At 38.5% G+C, this 21,708-nt stretch overlaps 1 protein-coding gene across 3 annotated transcripts in view; it reads left to right on the forward strand.

Moving 5' to 3' along the window:
* eda (ectodysplasin A) overlaps positions 1–21,403 on the forward strand; it is a 60,730-nt gene extending 39,327 nt beyond the window's left edge. Inside the window, exons 3-8 of one of the 3 annotated variants that reach the window (XM_072676671.1) lie at positions 9,621–9,686; positions 10,319–10,528; positions 11,638–11,672; positions 12,470–12,521; positions 14,023–14,153; positions 15,894–21,403. In XM_072676671.1, the coding sequence (XP_072532772.1) occupies positions 9,621–9,686; positions 10,319–10,528; positions 11,638–11,672; positions 12,470–12,521; positions 14,023–14,153; positions 15,894–16,154 (755 nt within the window). In that variant the 3' untranslated portion in view covers positions 16,155–21,403. The remainder of the gene's footprint in view (positions 1–9,620; positions 9,687–10,318; positions 10,529–11,637; positions 11,673–12,469; positions 12,522–14,022; positions 14,154–15,893) is intronic. The other 2 variants (XM_072676672.1, XM_072676673.1) reach the window with 2 other exon arrangements.
* The last annotated feature ends 305 nt before the right edge of the window (positions 21,404–21,708 follow it).

Raw genomic sequence — 21,708 nt, forward strand, 5'->3', positions numbered from 1 at the left:
TATTTTATTTAGAAAAAAAAAACAAAGATTCTGACTTTATCCCACAAAATTCTAGTTCTAATAACATTAATATCCAGTTAAAGGTTCCTTATAATATCCATATAAAAGTTCTCATAACTATTCAGTATATATATATATATGTGTGTGTGTGTGTGTGTGTGTGCGTGTATGTGTGTGTGTGTCTGTGTGTATAGATTGGATTATATTACTATATATAAGTCTCATATAGTCTCCTATATTCTCCTTTCCCTAATCTCCTAGAGTGCAGGCTCAATTTTGGGTTTAGGTTGTCTAGTGAACACAGGAAATCCCTGGAGCAGCACATCGTTAGGACGTTACTATGGCTGCTTTACCACAACGGCTGTGTATGTATAAGTGTGTACAAGTGTATGTTTGTATGTATGTATGTGTGTATACACGTATGTGTATGAAAGACTCTGTTTGCATGTCTGGTAACTCCTGCTCTATACACAAAGTCTCAGTGCAATGTTTTTCTTATGCATACACAGGCATATTCTAATCAGCATAGAAAGCCAACAGCATGTCATATTCCAAACAGGATGGAAAGACGTAAAGCAGGGAAGGAAGGAAGAAGTTAACATTCACACTGAACTTCAAACACAACCAATTAACCCTTAGAGGTCTGTTATTGCTGGCAATAACAAAAAGCAGGCTATAGTTTGGCTAAGTGTAGAAACTGTGTGGAAAGTGCTGATTACAAACTTTCCCATCATCCCTCATCAATGTCTGTCCATAGAGGACACTATATTTTATTATAATCTAAAATTGACTGATAGTTATTATTGTGTTTACCTGCATCTTATTTTGTAAAAAGAACATCCTTAACATTCTCTATGGCATTAGTGATTTTGTGCCATCAAAAACAAATTGAATACCTGTAAAGAGCAGAAACTGTACTATAGTGAAAGTATAAGTACTGTATCACAATCTAACTCAATTAAAAGAGCAGACACTGTACTACAGTGAAAGTAGGAATACTGTATTACAGTCTAACTCAATTAAAGGAGCAGAAACTGTACTATAGTGAAAGTATGAGTACTGTATCACAATCTAACTCAAAGAGCAGAAACTGTACTATAGTGAAAGTATGAGTACTGTATCACAGTCTAACTCAATTAAAGGAGCAGAAACTGTACTATAGTGAAAGTATGAGTACTATATCACAATCACAGAAACTGTACTATAGTGAAAGTATGAGTACTGTATCACAATCTAACTCAATGAAAAGAGCAGAAACTGTACTATAGTAAAAGTATGAGTACTGTATCACAATCTAACTCAATTAAAGGAGCGGAAACTGTACTATAGTGAAACTATGAGTACTGTATCACAGTCTAGTATACCAATATTGTTTTTTAGTAGTTACAAAACAGATAAATAAAAGAATAACAGACCCAGCATTCAGTAAAACTTATACACTAAAGTTATACAGTGTTTATATGAGCTCCTTTAGAGCAGACTGAGACCAAGAACAAAATGTAGGGATTGATTTAAATTGGAGTGGTCTGTATAATTCAGTTTTACTTTACAATTATATTATATTATAATACTTCTTCTGAAATGCTGTTTTTCTCTGTGCTTTTATGACCAGTATTATATTACCGGTTCTTAATAAACAGGCGGTCTGCACTCATTCATTACAGTTTTAATGTCACATCTATTACTATAATTACTTTAATGTAGGCTAATTTATTGACATTAATTTATTTTTGTACTTTAATGTTGACATGTTTATGACTGTCCATTCATTTTGAAAGTTATTTATGATTGTATTTTAATTATTAATTTTATAAAAGGACTGAACCATAAACACTGTAGTTCTACCAGTCTACAAACACACACACACTCATACAGTACAATGCTAGAATTATCTTTCATGTGTCATTCACTGTGCAGATGTGTGTGTGTGTGTGTGTGTGTGTGTAATATGGTTCTAATGGTATTTGTCTTTGATGCTAATTTGTTCCATTCATTAAACACTCTTAGCATCGGCATTCTCTTTTCTTCTTTCTTTATGATGTAAGCAAGTGTTTACTGCACAAACATGTCAGTACTTCTGTCACATACACACACACATGCAGTCTCACAAAAAAAGAAGAAACACAGGGACAGGCTTGTGTTGTGTTTTTGTTGTGAGTGACTAATTCACTTTAAAGCACTTTAAACAGGTTATATTCTATATAGAACAATTTCCTTTACTAAGTAACTCCTAAAGAAGCACTTTTTAAACACACACACACTCTGTATCATCCAGAAATAATAGTTTGTTGCTTTGTGATAACAGTGGTGCTATTTAGAAAAGAACTTAAAGAACCATTTACAAGAGGCCTTCGTTGTATATAAACAACTATTTAACTAGTTAAGTAGCTAAGCTTGCAGTCTCTGGTCTGATTAACTTCCCCTCATTCAAACAGTCTGCCTAATTCAAAAGCAGGTCAGACTAAAACACTGTGGCTGGGTTACCATATATGGACTGTGTGGACTCGGGGAGTGAATGGTGTGCTTTAAAACTTCAAAGGTGTTTAAATTCTGCATTAAATCCTTGTATTTTTAAAAACATAAAACAAAACCCATCAAAAAATCAAAGTAACATAAATAATCACTGATCCCAGAATCAGTCAATCAGGCCAAGACATTTTCGATATCTGATGTGTGTCTCTTTAGTTTACAACAGGAGATGCTAGACTAACTTTAATAACAAACACTGGACTTAGACTGTCACCAAACTGTTCTATTAATATAATATATTATGATTCTGGGCAGTTCAACAGTAAAGATGGTTTGGAAACTTTTATCAATAATTTATAAATAGTTCTGACCAGAGGAGGATGGGTCGGGTCCCCCTTGTGAGTCTTGGTTCCTCCCAAGGTTTTTTCCTTGCCACTGTCGCCGTTGGCTTGCTCACTGGGGGTCTTTGATCCTTCATGTTTTCTTACATTATTTCTTTTTTTCTGTCTTTTACTAATGACTAATTATGTAAAGCTGCTTTGTGACAACAACAGTTGTAAAAAGCACTATACAAATACATTTGACTTGACTTCTCTGTAAATATGTTCCCAAAAACATTTGTCACTCAGATCTTTATTCTGAGTAACTAGGACCACTTCTGCACACTGTGGTTCAGTTTGAAAGTGGAATAGTACTACATGGAATAGCAGTAATAATGGAACAGTACTATGAAGTGGGATGTTATGTGGATGGTGAAGTAGTTCCAGTTTTAGCTGAAATGTTTAGATAAGTTTTAATGCTGTTAGAGCATATAAATATGTTTTTAAGGGTTTGTAGATGGAGATGAGATTGGTGACAATGTTAGCCAAAAATCTCCCATTGTAAACTAAAGGGGTGCATGTCAGATACCAAACCGATCGACTGCATCTGGGGTCCAGCGATCAATCCTAAAGGTTCCCAAGCAGGGGACGGGAGGATACAGGGCCTACTACTGTTTTTACAATGTGTTCTTGAGCCTACTTGTTAGGCTCAGCTGTGAAACTAAAGAAGCAAACTTGAGACACCAGACATGTTCTGGCCGATCAACTGCATCTGGCCTAAGTCCGAAGAATTGGGTAAATTTGAAGTTGTGTTGCAGAACTGTCGCTTTTTAATGGCTCCAGGAAGGCTCAGACCTGCACTGGCCCCAACCCAGATTTAACACACCTGATCCGGTGGTTAGCTGGTAGATAATCTCCAGGAGTTCCGGGTGTTCCATGAGATGCGGTTTGGCGTAGTAAACCAGGAAAGTGGTTGAAGGGTAAATATATAAAACTAGATTTAAAAAAGAAAAGGGTTAGTTTGGTTTTGTTTGACATTTGAAAAGTGAAGTAGTTCCTTCAGATCGCATAACACACACAAGCAGACAAAACATCTAAACACTCACCAAACCTCTCCAGGCCTGTCAGGGGGAGAATGGGCTTCACTGGAGACATCACACACACACAGCGCTAGACACGCAGCAGACATGTATTATTGTTAGTGTCATCATAACGATCTTGGACATGTATTTACACCACGTTTTGGGGTTTTGACTTTCAGCGAAAATTCCACACGGTTTGTTTCACACACACACATACACGCTTGTGAACCTTTGTCTCTTTGAGAGTGTGTGTGCATCCTGAGAGTGACTCCAAGTTGGGCGTGTGACTCACTCAGGCCTGTCTGGGGGTTTACTGAATCAAAACATTTTCAGCCTTTTTAGTAACAATGTCTATTGAGAAATTTTCATGTTGATGTAAACAAAGGCCAAATATTTACTGTCTGTGCCAACTTAGTGCTGTAGTGCCCCAAATGCTCACCGCAAGAGTGACTCTAGCACAGGCTGTGTACCAAATGACTCTGAGCCTCAAAGCCTCTCTCTCAAATGATTCTGAATTTATCAAAGCCTCCCTCTCAAATTACTCTGAATTTCTCAAAGCCTCCCTCTCAAATGACTCTGAATTTCTCAAAGCCTCCCTCTCAAATTACTCTGAATTTCACAAATCCTTTCTCTCAAATGACTCTGAATTTCTCAAATCCTTTCTCTCAAATTACTCTGAATTTCTCAAAGCCTCCCTCTCAAATTACTCTGAATTTCTCAAAGCCTCCGTCTCAAATTACTCTGAATTTCTCAAATCCTTTCTCTCAAATTACTTTGAATTTCTCAAAGCCTCCCTCTCAAGTTACTCTGAATTTCTCAAAGCCTCCCTCTCAAATTGCTCTGAATTTCTCAAAGCCTCCCTCTCAAATTTCTCTGAATTTCTCAAAGCCTCCGTCTCAAATTACTCTGAATTTCTCAAATCCTTTCTCTCAAATTACTCTGAATTTCTCAAAGCCTCCCTCTCAAGTTACTCTGAATTTCTCAAAGCCTCCCTCTCAAATTGCTCTGAATTTCTCAAAGCCTCCCTCTCAAATTACTCTGAATTTCTCAAAGCCTCCGTCTCAAATTACTTTGAATTTCTCAAATCCTTTCTCTCAAATTACTCTGAATTTCTCAAAGCCTCCCTCTCAAGTTACTCTGAATTTCTCAAAGCCTCCCTCTCAAATTGCTCTGAATTTCTCAAAGCCTCCCTCTCAAATTGCTCTGAATTTCTCAAAGCCTCCCTCTCAAGTTTCTCTGAATATCTCAAAACCTCTCTCTCAAATGACTCTGAATATCTCAAAGCCTCTCTCTCAAATTACTCTGAATTTCTCAAAGCCTCCCTCTCAAGTTTCTCTGAATATCTCAAAGCTTCTCTCTCAAATGACTCTGAATATCTCAAAGCCTCTGTCTCGAATTACTCTGAATATCTCAAATCCTTTCTCTCAAATTACTCTAAATTTCTCAAAGCCTCCCTCTTGAGTCCCGAAATGCTCTCATAAGCCACATCCCAAAAAGTTCGGAATTTCTCACAGCCTTTGACTTGAATCACGATTGCTCAGCACCTATGTTCCGAATTGCTCAGGATTTCTCACAGATCCCGTCTCCAATTGCTCCAGATATCTCATAAGCCCTGTCCCAAGTCTATCAAAATTTCTCACAACCACCACCTATAGCCTATATCCCAAATTGTTCCACATCTCTCACAACTCTAAATTTCTCAGTGGATTGCTCCAAATTTCTTACAGGTCATAGGTTGTCACAACCTTACACATTTGAAAATATAGAGCTATATTAGTATATAGTTTTATATTATATATCATATATGAGTCATTATGTAATCAGCCACTAAAACAGCTTCAGTTTTAATGGGCAGTACATCCTACCTTCCAGATCTTTATCTGCTAATACTCAGCAGTAAGACACTCAGATTGGATACAAAGCTGGCCGAAACCTCTTTTGCTGAATTGTAATTATTGTAAACTACTTTATATAATCTGACAGTAAACTCTACATCACTTCCCAATGAGCATCATAAACATTGCTCTGTGTGTGTGAGTTTGTGTGTATGTATGTGTGTGTGTATGTGTGTGTGTGTGTGTGTGTGTGTAATATCTGGGCAGAAGATCCAGTGTTAATCCTCCTCTGTCCCGATCCTTATTTTCATAAAAAAGCAGTGGATTGCGTGCGAAGGCTTTGGGCCAGTGCTGCACACACAGCACTAATTAACACACACACACACACACACACATATCACAACCAAAAACACACACACTGGCCAACACAAACACAGGGTGACCTCAGAAAGTCTTCCTCAGAAACCGAACCACTTTATGGAGAGACAGAGACAGTGAGTGTGTGTGTGTGTGTGAGAGAGAGAGAGAGAGAGAGAGAGAGAGAGAGAGAGAGAGAGACTAAACTTGAAAACAGCTGATTTCATCAGATTCATTTATTTTCTGTTTGTCACACATTATGAGTTGGCCGTCATTTTTTTTCTGGTGATTTGTTTTGAAGCTCACGTCTGATGTTCAGCCAGTGTGCTCACACATACACACACATACACACACACACACACATACACAACATTGTTTTAAATAGTACTAGTTTATAGTGTTCTGCGCTGGAGTGAGAGAGGTTGAAAGGAAATGTCTGATTTAAAGAGTTTCATGTGAAGATTTTAAAAGCATCACTTATTCTTTTTTTCAAATGGATCTGGCACATCATTAACACACACTGATGGTGGATCATATTTACCCTTTGGCATGTGAGCGTGTGGTCTGTCTCTAATTGAAGTCTGTATGATTACACACTTCATAACTGCCCAACTTGTCATCTTAAACTCTTATTTACCTACCGTATCACAGTCTAACTCCATTAAAAGAGCAGAAACTGTACTATAGTGAAAGTATGATACTGTATCACAATCTAACTCAATTAAAAGAGCAGAAACTGTACTATAGTGAAAGTATGATACTGTATCACAATCTAACTCAATTATAAGAGCAGAAACTGTACTATAGTGAAAGTATGATACTGTATCACAGTCTAACTCAATTAAAAGAGCAGAAACTGTACTATAGTGAAAGTATGATACTGTATCACAGTCTAACTCAATTAAAAGAGCAGAAACTGTACTATAGTGAAAGTATGATACTGTATCACAATCTAACTCCATTAAAAGAGCAGAAACTGTACTATAGTGAAAGTATGAGTACTGTATCACAATCTAACTCAATTAAAAGAGCAGAAACTACTATAGTGAAAGTATGAGTACTGTATCACAATATAACTCAATTAAAAGAGCGGATACTGTACTATAGTGAAAGTATGAGTACTGTATCACAATCTAACTCAATTAAAAGAGCAGAAACTACTATAGTGAAAGTATGAGTACTGTATCACAATATAACTCAATTAAAAGAGCAGAAACTGTACTATAGTGAAAGTATGAGTACTGTATCATAATCTAACTCAATTAAAAGAGCGGAAACTGTACTATAGTGAAAGTATGAATACTGTATCACAGTCTGACTCAATTAAAAGAGCAGAAACTGTACTATAGTGAAAGTATGAGTACTGTATCCCAATCTAACTCAATTAAAAGAGCAGACACTGTACTATAGTGAACGTGTGAGTACTGTAACACAATCTAACTCAATTAAAAGAGCAGAAACTGTACTATAGTGAAAGTAGGAGTACTGCATCACAGTCTAACTCAATTAAAAGAGTAGAAACTGAACTATAGTGAAAGTATGAGTACTGTATCTCAATTAAACTAACTCTCATTAGGGTTGAATATTAATAACACTCTAAATGTAGGTATTGTGATATAAACTGAGGTGTGAGTTACAGTCTCTCATTAGGGTTGAATATTAATAACACTCTAAATGTAGGTATTGTGATATAAACTGAGGTGCGTGTTACAGTCTCTCATTAGGGTTGAATATTAATAACACTCTAAATGTAGGTATTGTGATATAAACTGAAGTGTGAGTTACAGTCTCTCATTAGGGTTGAATATTAATAACACTCTAAATGTAGGTATTGTGATATAAACTGAGGTGTGTGTTACAGTCTCTCATTAGGGTTGAATATTAATAACACTCTAAATGTAGGTATAGTGGTATAAACTGAGGTGTGTTACAGTCTCTCATTAGGGTTATTAATATTAATATACAGTGTGTGCAGAATTATTAGGCAAGTTGTATTTGAGAGGATTCTTTTTATTATTGAACAACAGCTATGTTCTCAATCAACCCAAAAGACTCTTGAGAAAGACTTTGATAAATATCAAAGCTTAATATTTTTGGAAGGATGAGTGGGGTGAATTTTTTTTTTTTTTTTAGATTTTAGATCTTAGGAGGATATCTGTTTGTGCAGGTAACTATTACTGTGCAGAATTATTAGGCAACTTAATAAAAAACAAATATATACCCATCTCACTTGTTTTTTTTCCAGGTAAACCAATATAACACAAAATTTAGAAATAAACATTTCTGACATTCAAAAACAAAACCAAAAACAAATCAGTGACCAATATAGCCACCTTTCTTTACGATGACACTCAGAAGCCTTCCATCCATAGATTTTGTCAGTTGATCTGTTTATGATCAACATTGCATGCAGCAGACACCACAGCCTCCCAGACACTGTTCAGAGAGGTGTACTGTTTTCCCTCCCTGTAGATCTCACATTTCATGAGGGACCACAGGTTCTCTATGGGGTTCAGATCAGGTGAACAAGGGGGCCATGTCATCATTTTTTCTTCTTTTAGACCCTTACTGGCCAGCCACGCTGTGGAGTATTTGGATGCATGTGATGGAGCATTGTCCTTCATGAAAATCATGTTTTTCTTGAACGATACCGACTTCTTTCTGTACCACTACTTGAAGGTGTCTTCCAGAAACTGGCAGTAGGTCTGGGAGTTGAGCTTCACTCCATCCTCAACCCGAAAAGGTCCCACAAGTTCATCTTTGATGATACCAGCCCATACCAGTACCCCACCTCCACCTTGCTGGCGTCTGAGTCGGAGTGGAGCTCTCTGCCCTTTACTGATCCAGCCTCGGGCCCATCCATCTGCCCCATTAAGAGTCACTTGCATTTCATCAGTCCATAAAACCTTCAGTCTTAAGATATTTCTTGGCCCAGTCTTGACGTTTTATCTTATGTTTCTTGTTCAAAGGTGGTGGTTTTTCAGCCTTCCTTACCTTGGCCATGTCCCTGAGTATTGCACACCTTGTGCTTTTTGATACTCCAGTAACGTTGCAGCTCTGAAATATGGCAAAACTGGTGGCAAATGGCATCTTGGCAGCTTCACGCTTGATTTTCCTCAATTCCTGGGCAGTTATTTTGCGCCTTTTTTTTTCCAACACGTTTCTTGCGACCCTGTTGGCTATTTGCCATGAAGCGCTTGATTGTTCGGTGATCACGCTTCAAAAGTTTGGCAATTTCAAGACTGCTGCATCCCTCTGCAAGACATCTCACAATTTTTTACTTTTCAGAGTCTGTCAAATCTCTCTTTTGACCCATTTTGCCATATAGGGTGTTGATGTAATTAGACCACACCCCTTCTCATTACAAAGATGCACATCACCTGATTTACTTGATTGGTAGTTGGCTTTCAAGCCTATAGAGCTTGGAGTAGGACAACATGTATAAAAAGGATGATGTGATCAAAATACTCATTTGCCTAATAATTCTGCACACAGTGTATTATTTTTTCACAAATACACACACATACAATGTCATACATACTTTGCTTCTCTTTCAGAAGAGAATCCACCTGCAGCTGGTAAAAGGAGAGACAGAGAAAAAAAGGGAGGCGAGAGAAGAAAAGGTAACGTAGATCTGTGTGTGTGTGTGTGTGTGTGTGTGTGTGTGTGTGTAGGGGGGTGCATGACTGTGTGCATTTCCGACCGTTATTGATTTTTAAATATAAGTTATGTTAATATTAGGGATGCACTTAAGGCATCAGGATTGACTTAAACATTACTTTATATAATAAAACAAATTAACACATAGATATAAATGTATACTTGCCTTTTGTCATTTAATTGTTTCACACCAACAAATTAAAGTGAAAGGATCGGTTCCATGGATCAGCCTAATTATCCAATACCCGATCCAGCTAATTTTGTTAACATTCATATTGCCCAACATTCATAATGTATTTCCTTTAAGGTCCAATCACAACAGCATTATAGGTTTATGTTCCAGAGTTGTCATAATTTTTTTCACAGATATTTTCTCCTGTCAATCATAAAATAAAGATATTATTAATGGAGAACTGTGAGTTTAAAGTACCTTTTACATCATGTGAATTATAAAAGAAGAAGCGGATCTATCAGTAGCCTGAAAATAAGGACGGATTGAAGTTAAAGGAAAATGGACATTATGGACATTTAAAAAAATCTAATTCAGTGATTTAATGTATCAATTAGAGTTACTACTATATTGTTGATTTTGTAGGGAAGAAGGGTCCCCGTGGCCCTGAGGGACCCCAGGGCCTCCCTGGCCCACCTGGTCCACCCGGACCTCCAGGGCCACCTGGAATCCCAGGATTTCCTGGATACCCAGGCACCAATGCCATGGGACCTTCCGGACCACCCGGACCACCAGGACCTCCAGGACCTCCCGGACCTCCAGGGCCACAGGGTCCTCCTGGACCTCAGGGACCAGGTAAGGGCCAAATTTTACAGACACTGATGGTATATATCTGATCATGTAAACTGAACATGTGCACCTGGGAGGCAAGGGGGGCACTTGTACTGTACTGGGGAAAGTGGAGGCTCAGTGTTTGGAGCTCTGAGCTATAGATCACTGGATTGAGGAGTATGATCAACTGGAGGATGCAGAACAGCAAACAGCAATTAGGGCCACTCTTATATATGGTACTGAATTCGGATTTGTATCAAATACGCAGCGATGCCACCTTAGTCTGAACAGCCAGATCTGAATTCCTGAGACGTTTCCATCAACCCAGCTCAGTTTCATAATGACTTCACGAACGGGAAAAGGCGTTTTCTATTTCGTAGGACAAGCGATAGAGAGCTAGTCCTCTATTAAGTCTATTAAAAATCAGGTTTTCATCAAAGAGCTTCTTTATGCAGATCAAGTCTCTTTATCCAGTATGTATGTATCTCTGTTCTCTCTGAGTTTGTGTGCCTTTGCTAGCAGCAGGTAAACATCGACACACAGCATCACAGATGTGTAGGATGTGTAGTTATGTCAGAGTGAAATTAAGAAAGTAAGAAAGACATTGGACTTGTGTGTGCATGTGTGTGTGTGTGTGTATTGTTGGTTGTTGAGATTTCTCATTCAGCACATAAATATAAATTGTATAACAAACAAATAAAATAACATTTAAAGAGTGATTTAAAAATACAATTCCAGTAAAGGTAAGGAAAATATTTTAAGGACATAAAATGCTAATGTGTAGATATAGGTTCTTAACTGTTCTTAGACAAAGTAATGCCATAAACAAAAAAAAAATTGATTGAGCCAAAAATATCCAGTGTGTAGTGGCAGCAAATACATGGATACAGGATGTACAGGATGTATGTACGTGCACCCGCCTTCCTCAGGTCATCCATCCAGCTTCTTATCTACCTCTTTCTGGTCAGAGTCGTGTTGAGTCTGGAGCCTGCCTTGAAATCAAATCAATAATATAATACAGTAAATCTTACTATAATATAGTAGTAACTTTACAGACATGCAAATCATATTTTTACATGCAATACGTATTTGTTGCTCATTGTCGGTTTATGTGTGTGTGTGTGTTTGGACAGGTGGAGGTGAAAAGGGCCGGTTCAGAGACACACAGGTATGAGATTCTCTCTGTTTGGATATTCAGTATTGGTGTGTTCTGTGCAGAAAGCACTAGCCCAAGTATTCAGAGCCCATGAAATTTATCAGCATTGTCTAGATTACTGTTGATACTCTTACATTCTGCTTCTGGTTCTGTAATTTATACACAGCTGGATTGTTTAATCTAGTAACTGTGTCAGTTATTTAGTAAGACTTGTGTAGAAAACAATTCTGTGTAGGTTACAGGTGATTCTGTCTTTGTTGATGAACTTCTTGAAACTTTTTTATAGCATAGGCAGTGTAACATAATTATAGTGAGTAAAATGCTCCTTTTAAAGAAAGGGCATGGTTACTGCATTTACTATTGCTATGTGCCCACAACTGACAGTCATCTTTTTATTTCATTTAATTAATAAAATGTCATCAAGGAATCATTAGTTTCCCCAGTGATGCCACAATCATCCTTAAGATATTGGGCCTTCCTTTTCATCATGACTGAAATAAATTATTTAAATCAAGTAATCTTTCATTAAAAATATTTATTTGAGTTGAATAAAACTGATCAACTGCTTGTTACCACATGTTTCTTAGGCTAAATGGGTAAACCGCTTGCACAGGCATCTCTTAGCTGACCTAACAGAATTAGCAGTTAGTGCTCTCCTCCAAGCGTGTTGAGCTCCGGTGGTGTTGCGTTAGCAGCTGTTTGAAAAGATGCAGTGTAGCTTAAGGTATCCCCAAGTCTGTTGAGCATTTGAATTATAAAGTGTGTACCAATGAGTTTGACATACATTATGTGTGTGTGTGTGCTTGCAGCCAGCTGTGGTGCACCTGCAGGGTCAAGAAACGACCATACAGGTGAAAGAAGGTAAGAGTTAACACATGCACATGAACATGGTTTCACACCACATTTTATTTAGTAACATTATTAATAATAGAAGGTAATAATAACAATAATTTTTAATGAATAATAATGTATAAAACCATAATGTAATCTTGTAAACCAATACAGCCATGAGCTTTTTAACACACTGACCTTTTTAACGTCTATGCATACCCTTTCTAAAACTTGACTTAAGCATTCAGAGAGAAGAGAGACAGGTCTACTATTTGCTGAGTATTAATATCAGGGAATACTGTACTGGAAAGAAAATGCGGCATTAAGAAACATATTTAATTTTAAATCATGCTTTTATGAACATCTGTACTTTTTCGGTGTCTGTGTCATGAAATCGCTCATTCTTTAAACAGAATCTTTGACTCAGTTCTTTTGCACTAGTGTAATGTTTCTATCAGCCCTGTAACATATTAGCTAAGCCGGAAGTATTTAAAAATATATTTTTTTACCATACATTTCTCTAAAATTCATTTTATTTTTACACAATGTAATAAATATCTCTTTAAACCTTTTGAACAGGTGATATTTGACTTACAATCCTACATCACTTTGTATCTTAGCTGCCCAGCTCTCTTTATACTGGCACTAGTTTGATTTTCTATTTGCATATTTATGTAGATATTGGATTAAGCAGGTCAGTAGATATAAGTATAGTAGATAGAAACTATATAATAAAGGTAAACAGAAAAAAACAATGCTGTTCCAATTGTTTAAAGTGTACATGCAGAGGTTAGTGGACAAATTTAGCAGAAATATAATCTTAACTCTCTAATCTTAAGACTCTCTGAAGTCTTAAATGATATACTGATAACTGATTTCAATAAAAGCATAAAAGTACACCTTCCAGTAAATTAACCTGAATAATATGATAGCTATTTATAAATAAGAAAGTGAAAGACAATGTTTTGGCAAATGTGGGCATATAAAATTGGCCAGCCTTTTTCTAGACGTTATTACTAAGGGAAATGTGGTTGGTGTGGCACAACAGATAACACCACTACCTGCCACTGAGTTACAACACCATGTGGGAGACCAGGGTTTGATTCCCGGTCTGGGTGACTGTGCTGCGCTACACCAATAAGAGTCCTTGGGCCAGACTCCTAACTCTACATTGGCCCTCCTCTGTGATATGAATAACCTTGTATGTCGCTCTGGATAAGAGCGTCAGCTAAATGCCATAAATGTAAATGTGTAATTATCCCATGTGATTTTACTGTGGTGGGGAATAGGTTTGTTTTCTATTATTTGAATAGATTTTTTTTTATTCGTAAAATATGCAGAAACAGGTTGAATCATTTTGTAATATGTTAACAACAGTGACTGTTACCATCACCATGTAAGATGCAGGAGATAGCTGGTTTAATGGTTTGGTGACTGGTCCAGTAGATGTCTGTGAGTGTGTGTGTGTGTGTGTGTGTGTGTGTGTTGGTGTTAGCGGATGGGTGAGTAGTGACTGATATCTTTTTGTGAGATCTCTCAGAAGGCGTCCTGAAAAACTGGAAGATGATCCTGACTTACCCGCGAGTGTTTAAGATGCACACACGCTCCGGAGAGCTGGAGGTGCTGGTGGACGGAACTTACTTCATCTATAGTCAGGTAGAAGTGAGTACACTCCCTATGCTGTTTCCTGCACACACCCACACACACAAACAACACATTACACTATATACTACTAATATACTCGTTGTAGGACTGAAACCTTGTATCTCCAGTTTAGTTGTTTAGTTCAGTCTCCTAAGGATAGAGCAAATGTTTAGAGACACTGGAGCCCCTATTTTTTATTATTATTATTTATTCTGCCAAAACTTCATGATAAATGGACCAATAGAAATAGTCCAAGATTACTTGGAATAAAATATTTTTACACTGACTTTCATTGAAAGCTAAGAGTCAACTGAGCTGCTCAGGGTTCTCATATGGCACAGGGCATAGCAGATATAGCCTGGTGGTGGTTCTGTTTTGGTCTGCTGAGTTCGTTGTTGAGTTCGGAGTTTTAGTTCCAATATATATACATATAGAGATATACTATTTGAACAAAAGTACTGGGACACCTGCAAATTAATTGTTTTGCTCTAAAACCAAATAGTGCTTCTGTTGGAGTGCTTTAGTCTCTACTGTCCAGAAAAATGTTGACTAATTTTTGGAGCATTGCTGTGAGGATCTGATTACAATTATCAACAAGAGCGTTAGTGAGGTCAGGATGTTGGATGATCATTACCCCACCTCATCCCCAACTCCCCAAACTTTTCCCCAAGTCCCCAACTCATCCCAAAAGTATTGGATTGAGCAACATCCATTGTTCCAGAGAACACAGTTCCACTGCTCCACAGCTCAATGCTGCGGGGCTTACATCCCTCTCGCCTAGCCTGGCATTAGGCATGATGCCAATAGGTTCAGGTTTATCTGCCCCCATAGAGTCCTATTCTACTGGCAATATTTCTCTACAGGCACTAGACAGGCTGTGTGTGTGCATTTGCACATTTGTGTCAGCAATAGGTACAACTTGAAGTAGCTAAATGCATTCATTAGAAGGGGTGTCCACAAACATTTGGACATATAGTGTATTTAGGGATGTATAATACGTTTAGCTTGTTGGCTTTAGGTGTTGTAATGTAGGGTTTAAGCTAAAGGAAGAAAGACATTTTAAAATAGAATGAAAAATGTCCAGGTGAGGTCACAAAGTTACGTTGTAAATGTTTTTTGTAATAGAATGAGGACGTTCTTGGAATGCAGTAAGGATGTCAGACCCAACAAAATAAACGTTCCGATAACATCCTAAAGACGTCATTTTTATAGCTGATTAATTGCCTAATCAGATCATGCAGAACACTGCATTCTGGAAGCATCTGCATTCGTTATGTTTCTTCCCTTTTTTATTTAGGGCTTATCTTTTATTTTTCACCTGTCTGTGTGTGCTAATGCTTTGGGGATATTGATCTTCATCACTGAACTTCATGTTCTTTTCCACACTCTTGTTAAAAAGAACAGGATTAAAGCACACTGGCCCTAAATGTGGTTTAAACCGATGGTGCTGATGAGTGCTGACATCACAACAAGGGAGATCATTCCCAAGCCAGGGGTTTAGGAAGGTGTTCCTTTAGTTTTACAGCTTTGGCAAAAACAATGGCAAAATCTAATCTAAGAGCAGATAACTATTTAATATCATTAATATGAAGTTGTTTGTATTTAAACATGTCGTTTGATTAGCATTGTAGACACATATATGCACACACACAAAATATCAGAAGTATTATGTAATGATATTGATATGTCTGACACACGTTTCTGCATTTTCTGTCTGTGTGTGTGTGTGTATGTTTGCATGTGTTTCTGCATGTGTAGGTGTACTACCTGAACTTCACAGACATAGCAAGCTATGAGGTGATGATTGATAAGGACCCGTTCCTGCGCTGCACGCGGAGTATCGAGACCGGACAGCGCAAGTTTAACACCTGCTACACTGCAGGGGTGTGTCGGCTCCGCGCCAAACAGCGCATCTCCATCCGCATGGTCTACGAGGACACCTCCATCTCCATGAGCAACCACACCACCTTCCTCGGCAGCATCCGTCTGGGGGAGGCCCCGCCCACTGGACACACCTGAGCTATTGAGCTCAGGTTTCAATGTCTGCTAGACACAGCTGAGCTAATCAGCTAATACATTTCACTAACAGGACACCTGAGCCAATCAGCTCATAGACTTTAGGACACACCCGAGCCATTGAGCCCAGAGACCATGCCCACATTGCACACCTGACCCAGTTAGCTCACACCCACATGACATACCTGAGGTATTAATCGCATAGACCACGCCCACCGGACAGAACTGAGCCCTTAAGCTCACAGACCATGCCCACCGGACAGACCTGAGCCATTAAAGCTCACAGACTATGCCTACAGGACACAACTGACCTAATTATCTCACGAACACTGGACAAACCTGAGCCGTTAAGCTCATAGACCACTACCCACCGGACACACCTGAGCCATTAAGCTCATACACCCTGCCCAAATAACACACCTGAACCATTAATCTAACAGATCACATCCACAGGACAAGGCTGAGTCAGTCTGCTCAGAGGCCACATCTACGACACACCTGACTCAATCAGCTCACTGACCACACCCTCAAGGAGACACCTGAGCCATCAGGCTCACTGACTACGCCCACCAGACAAGGCTGAGCCAGCTTGCTCAGAGGCCACACCGAAGACACACTTGTGCCGATCAGAGGACGCAATGACCTAGTCAAATCCCAGACCACATCTTTGTGATAGACATGAGTCACCTCATTGACCACACCTTCTGAACACTTTCTTAAGGTGACCACCTGAGGACATTCCTGAGCCAATGAGCTCTGACCACTGACCATGGCTACAGGAAACACCTACTAGCTGATGCCCACAGGGCACTCCTAAGCCAGTCAGCTCACGGACCAAACTTTCAGGATGCACTGGAGCCAGTAAGCTCAAAGATCATGGCCAGGGGACACACCTGAACCAACCTGTCAGACTTCAGCTTCCCCCAACACACACCCAAGTCAGTCAGTTTGCAAAATGTCTGTCATTATACCAATGTTTCACTTCCACTGCATTAATTCATGTAGACCCATTTCGACTGGGTTCCTTTTGTAAAGCTTGTCCAATGGTAGCTACGTAAGAACACATTTATCGAAAGTGCAGACTGCAAACGTTCAGTCCAGACCACATTAGTAGAATATTTTACATGGATTTCAACATCTGTAACAGTTGCAGTTTTTGTGAGTTCGTCCTTTTTGCCAAAAACAGACAGGAAACGTGGAAATTGCGTGCTTGAATTTTTTACAGAATGTAAATTGAATGTAACATTATTATGTAATATATGTAATTATTATGTAATTATGTAATAGCATTTACATAAAATAGCGAGTCGTCTTTGGGCTAACGTACCTCCAGAAAGAGAAGACAGCATCAAGCTCTAATATGACACTACTGACTCATCCCTGACCAGTCACAGCTTGCCATCAACACTCACATGATCCATGTCATCCTATCAGATCCACCCATTTTCTGTTCTGTAATTAGGCTGGGACGAACTGGCGATGTTAGTAGTTTTATTATTAGTAGAATACAATATTATTTTGTGTCTAGATAGCTTTACTGTTAATGCCTATGAAGCCGTCCGGCTGCAGAAATGATGAAATGCAGATTGTAAAGGATAAAAGGCCGTTTGATGTGTTTTCATACTAAACTAATTTACATATTCTAATATAAACACTAATATCAGATACTGGAATATTTGAACAAGATTTCAAATAGACCTACACACTTTTTTTTTGAACATTCTACAAATGGAGGTATGTAATAACTAAACGCCCCAACCCTTGCTCTCTATTACTAAACACTTTTCTCTGCTCTCCTACTCGTGAGGAAAACCACCCCACCAACACCTCAGCTCCTCCTTCTAGTTCAATGGATGCTCACGTATGATCTCTACTTGGCAAAAAAGGGGGCCACCCTGAACTCCAGCCCAAGTTTCTCGAGTTCCCCTTGCTTGCCTCAACCAAGCAGGCGTGTTCATTCCGCACTATGCAAATACTCTTGTATTGCTGTTGGCTCAAACGAACCCTTGAGGCTCTGTCTCCTGCTTCACAAACTACAGGTCAGCACAGTGACTGGACAAGTTACAGCCTCTCTAAGTCTCTAAGTTCTGCAGTGTGTGGACTCAGCAATGAGGAGAGAGGTTTAGGACACAGATAATGATTGTAAGACTCACACTGAACACACACACACACATGCACACACCACCTCTACATTTAGCACTAAAACCATAACTGTATTTTTGCTGTTGTAAAGTGATTCTCATTAGGTGAAAAATCTTATTTACATTTTACAAATGTAGCTAAGATGTGTCTGTTGTGAACAAGTAACAGAAACCACCGATTAGCATCATGCTTACTGCTAAATACCTAGTAACAACCCCTCCATTTTGCTGTGCTGCTTTTAACAGACCCTTATCCACTTGCTCTTACCATTTTCCCTTAAGGGAAACACTGATGCCACCTTAAGGGTTACATCTGCTCTCAAAAGGACAAGGCGTTCGACTTCAGCGGGAGAATTTGCCTAGAAAAACAGACAAGAAATAGTCTGGGGCTTGAAATGTATAGAATGCAAGACGAATGTAAACATAATTCATTAAGTATTAAGTATTTTGTGAGCATTTACAGAATATAGCAAGAGCCTTCTATGGTCTTGACTAGATTTTTCTTGCTGTAATGACACTACTGACTCAACATTGACAAATCACATTTCCCTTTTCAAACGCAAAAGCGGTGGACAAAACTAAGTCAAAGCAGCAAAACTTAAAGTGTTAAAATGTTGAATAAAAAAAAATCATATTAAGTTTGCTAAACTTTACACTGCAAACATCTCTATTTGTAATGTGACACTGATACAGCGGCCTTACTCCTTACTACTTAGTTAGCAAGCTAACAGACACATGGCCAACAAACACACAAAATAGCGATACTCTGCAGTTTTACACCAAAGCTTACAGCCAGACACCGCAGTTATTCAGGGCTTTAATGTACGTTCTGTTCAAACCTCTTACAAAACGCTTCACATTGCAAAGTTTGCATGGCTAGCTGATTAGCTCACACCGAGGCTTGCCTGGCCAAGGGCATGGGTGTTTCAGTCAGTGTGTCACACAATGTCAGAAACTACATAAGCAACCTAATAGAGATTACTGAACAACTTCACACAGTCCGACGCGAGGGTGTGACGGTTTAGACCATGCTAATTGATGGGGTACTTGTTAGCAACATTAGACTTGTAGCTTCTATGCAAAACAAAAAACTAAAGAAAAGGCCTAACATGACGTGGTGACTATCGCTTTAAATTCCAGGCTTATACATGGCTATACATTCAAGTTCAGTCCATGTACTGCAAATATGAAGCAGAAATGCGTGTAAACATTTCTGAGCTATGTGGTTTCCCTATGCTTTTTCGACACGCTTGTCATCATGTGTTGTTTCTTTGCGGTGACAGTGTGTGTGTGTGGGTTTGTGTGGGTTTGTTTGGGTTTGCGTTGCAGCCGTTTATGCTCTGGCTGTTCCGCCTGCCTGCCGTTAGTAAACACAAACTGATTCAGAAGCATTTTCGTAATTAGGAGTGGTTCTTCCCAGAGTATACAGATCTCGGTCTTGGTTCGTTTTTTGCTTCCGCTAACACACTTCACCCCTCATCATCAAACATTTGGATCCTTCTCACTTCTCGAACGCAATGTATCTAATATTTCTCATTATGAGATTGCTGTAAGAATATTTCTGGATTATTTAAAAAGCCTATATTTATTTCCCTGAGGTCCATTTACAGCCTTTCTGTGAGTTTATGAAGCAAAAACAGTCCATTATTTTTTACACGACCAATTTTAAACCTCTTTTTATTCATTAAAGTTAAAAAGACCGATGTATATGTAAATGAGTTCTGTTCTGATTGGCGGCCTTCTATTCTAGGCTGAAACACTCCTTATAACTTAAGTGTGAGATGGGGCTGAACTGCTGTTGGCTTATTTCTAACATTCTTTCTTGGAAATGATTAAATTATAAAACGATCAAACAAAATATCCTGTAAATGTGGTAAAAACAATGTAAGTCCAAAATTACCTGTTTCCAATCACCACTGTCTAGAAACACACTGTGTTCAGTGGACCAACAGAAATGTGATTTTAGAGAAAACAAGGTTTTTGATATCAGTACATCAGAACATTAGTAACATTTTCAGCAGTGATGTCATTGGTCTATCCTAGCTGATACATGCACTGATCATGTGATAAATTGACCAGCTGCCCATTGGCCACGCAAACACAAACAAATCAGTAGTTGTGATTGTTTTGAGCTGAGGATAATCTGAAGGCACCATGACCCACGGCCAGTCTGCGCACCTGGGCCAGGTAAACAGCAGGGGTTTGACTAGGCAGAGAGTCAGAGTTATGTCTATCATGTTCATGTTTTCATTTTCTCTGCCTCCTACAATTGCTGAACTACAACAATATAAGGTTACTTTGGGGTTTTCTGCAAACCATAAACACGGCAGTTGTGTGTAAGGAGACTGCTTGATAGTTTTTCTATGAACAATTTTTTTTGGGGGGGGGTTGTTAAAAACAACAAAACAGAGGGTCTGCATACTATTTCCACTAGAGGACGCTGTGAGAGCTGCAAATGTGGCAGGGACAGTGCCTGGCAAACTTTAAAACGTCAGTGATTCTATATAGAACCACCTGGATATTTAACGTAAAGAAACACCTGGATACTTAAATGGTTATTTTATTGTTTAAGGGCCTCCAGTGGTAATGTGTTAGCGGCAGATTGTTAATGATGAGGTGAAGCATTGTGCCATTGGGGGAGGACTGGAAATGACTAAACTGAGAAATAAATGTTAGTAATGGCGCTTCAGTAGAATTTGACTACACTGAATCTCTAACAGAAAAACAATCTGTGTTAAATTAACTCGAAAACAATTACTAACATGTTTAAGTTAAACTTTTTTGATAATTGTTTTCTGTAATTTACCTGGCTCAGGTGTATCAGAAGCTGAAACTGTTGATTTGTTTTGCCATAGCGAACCATAAACACTTTCAGTTCAAACTGGTTAACATGATTATTTGTGCAGTGAAAGTTATTGTATGACAGATGGAGATGATGTGTGTGTGTGTTGTGCGGTGTTGTCTGTAAATGAGGTGTGTGTGATATTTCACTAATTCTTCCTGAAAATAATGTACATTTGTATACGAGAACTGTAAATATGTAGATACAAATACAACTGTTCTCTTTTTCTCAACTTTTGTAAAATGACATCGTTTTTATATTAAAATTTCTACCCAAAACTGCTTGTTTCTGTGTGCATATGTATTGTTCTTTAATGACATTATGTATGTATATTATGTATTATGTATATATGTATATATGTGGAAGCAGGTGGTCAAAAACCCTTGATTGACTGCAAAGGATCTGCTGCAGGATTTGGTGGCAGCAGGCACTGGGGTTTTATGTTGCACAGTAAGATACATACAAAACAAGTCAGAAAGAGCACAAGTCAGCTCCAATCTGCTCAAAACCCCAGATACAAGCCTCAGAAGTTTGGGCCTGTGGATCAGCTGTATGTCTGGAGGAGGAAGAATGA

The sequence above is a fragment of the Salminus brasiliensis genome, chromosome 1, assembly GCF_030463535.1.
Source record: "Salminus brasiliensis chromosome 1, fSalBra1.hap2, whole genome shotgun sequence".
NCBI classification, from domain to species: Eukaryota; Metazoa; Chordata; class Actinopteri; order Characiformes; family Bryconidae; genus Salminus; species Salminus brasiliensis.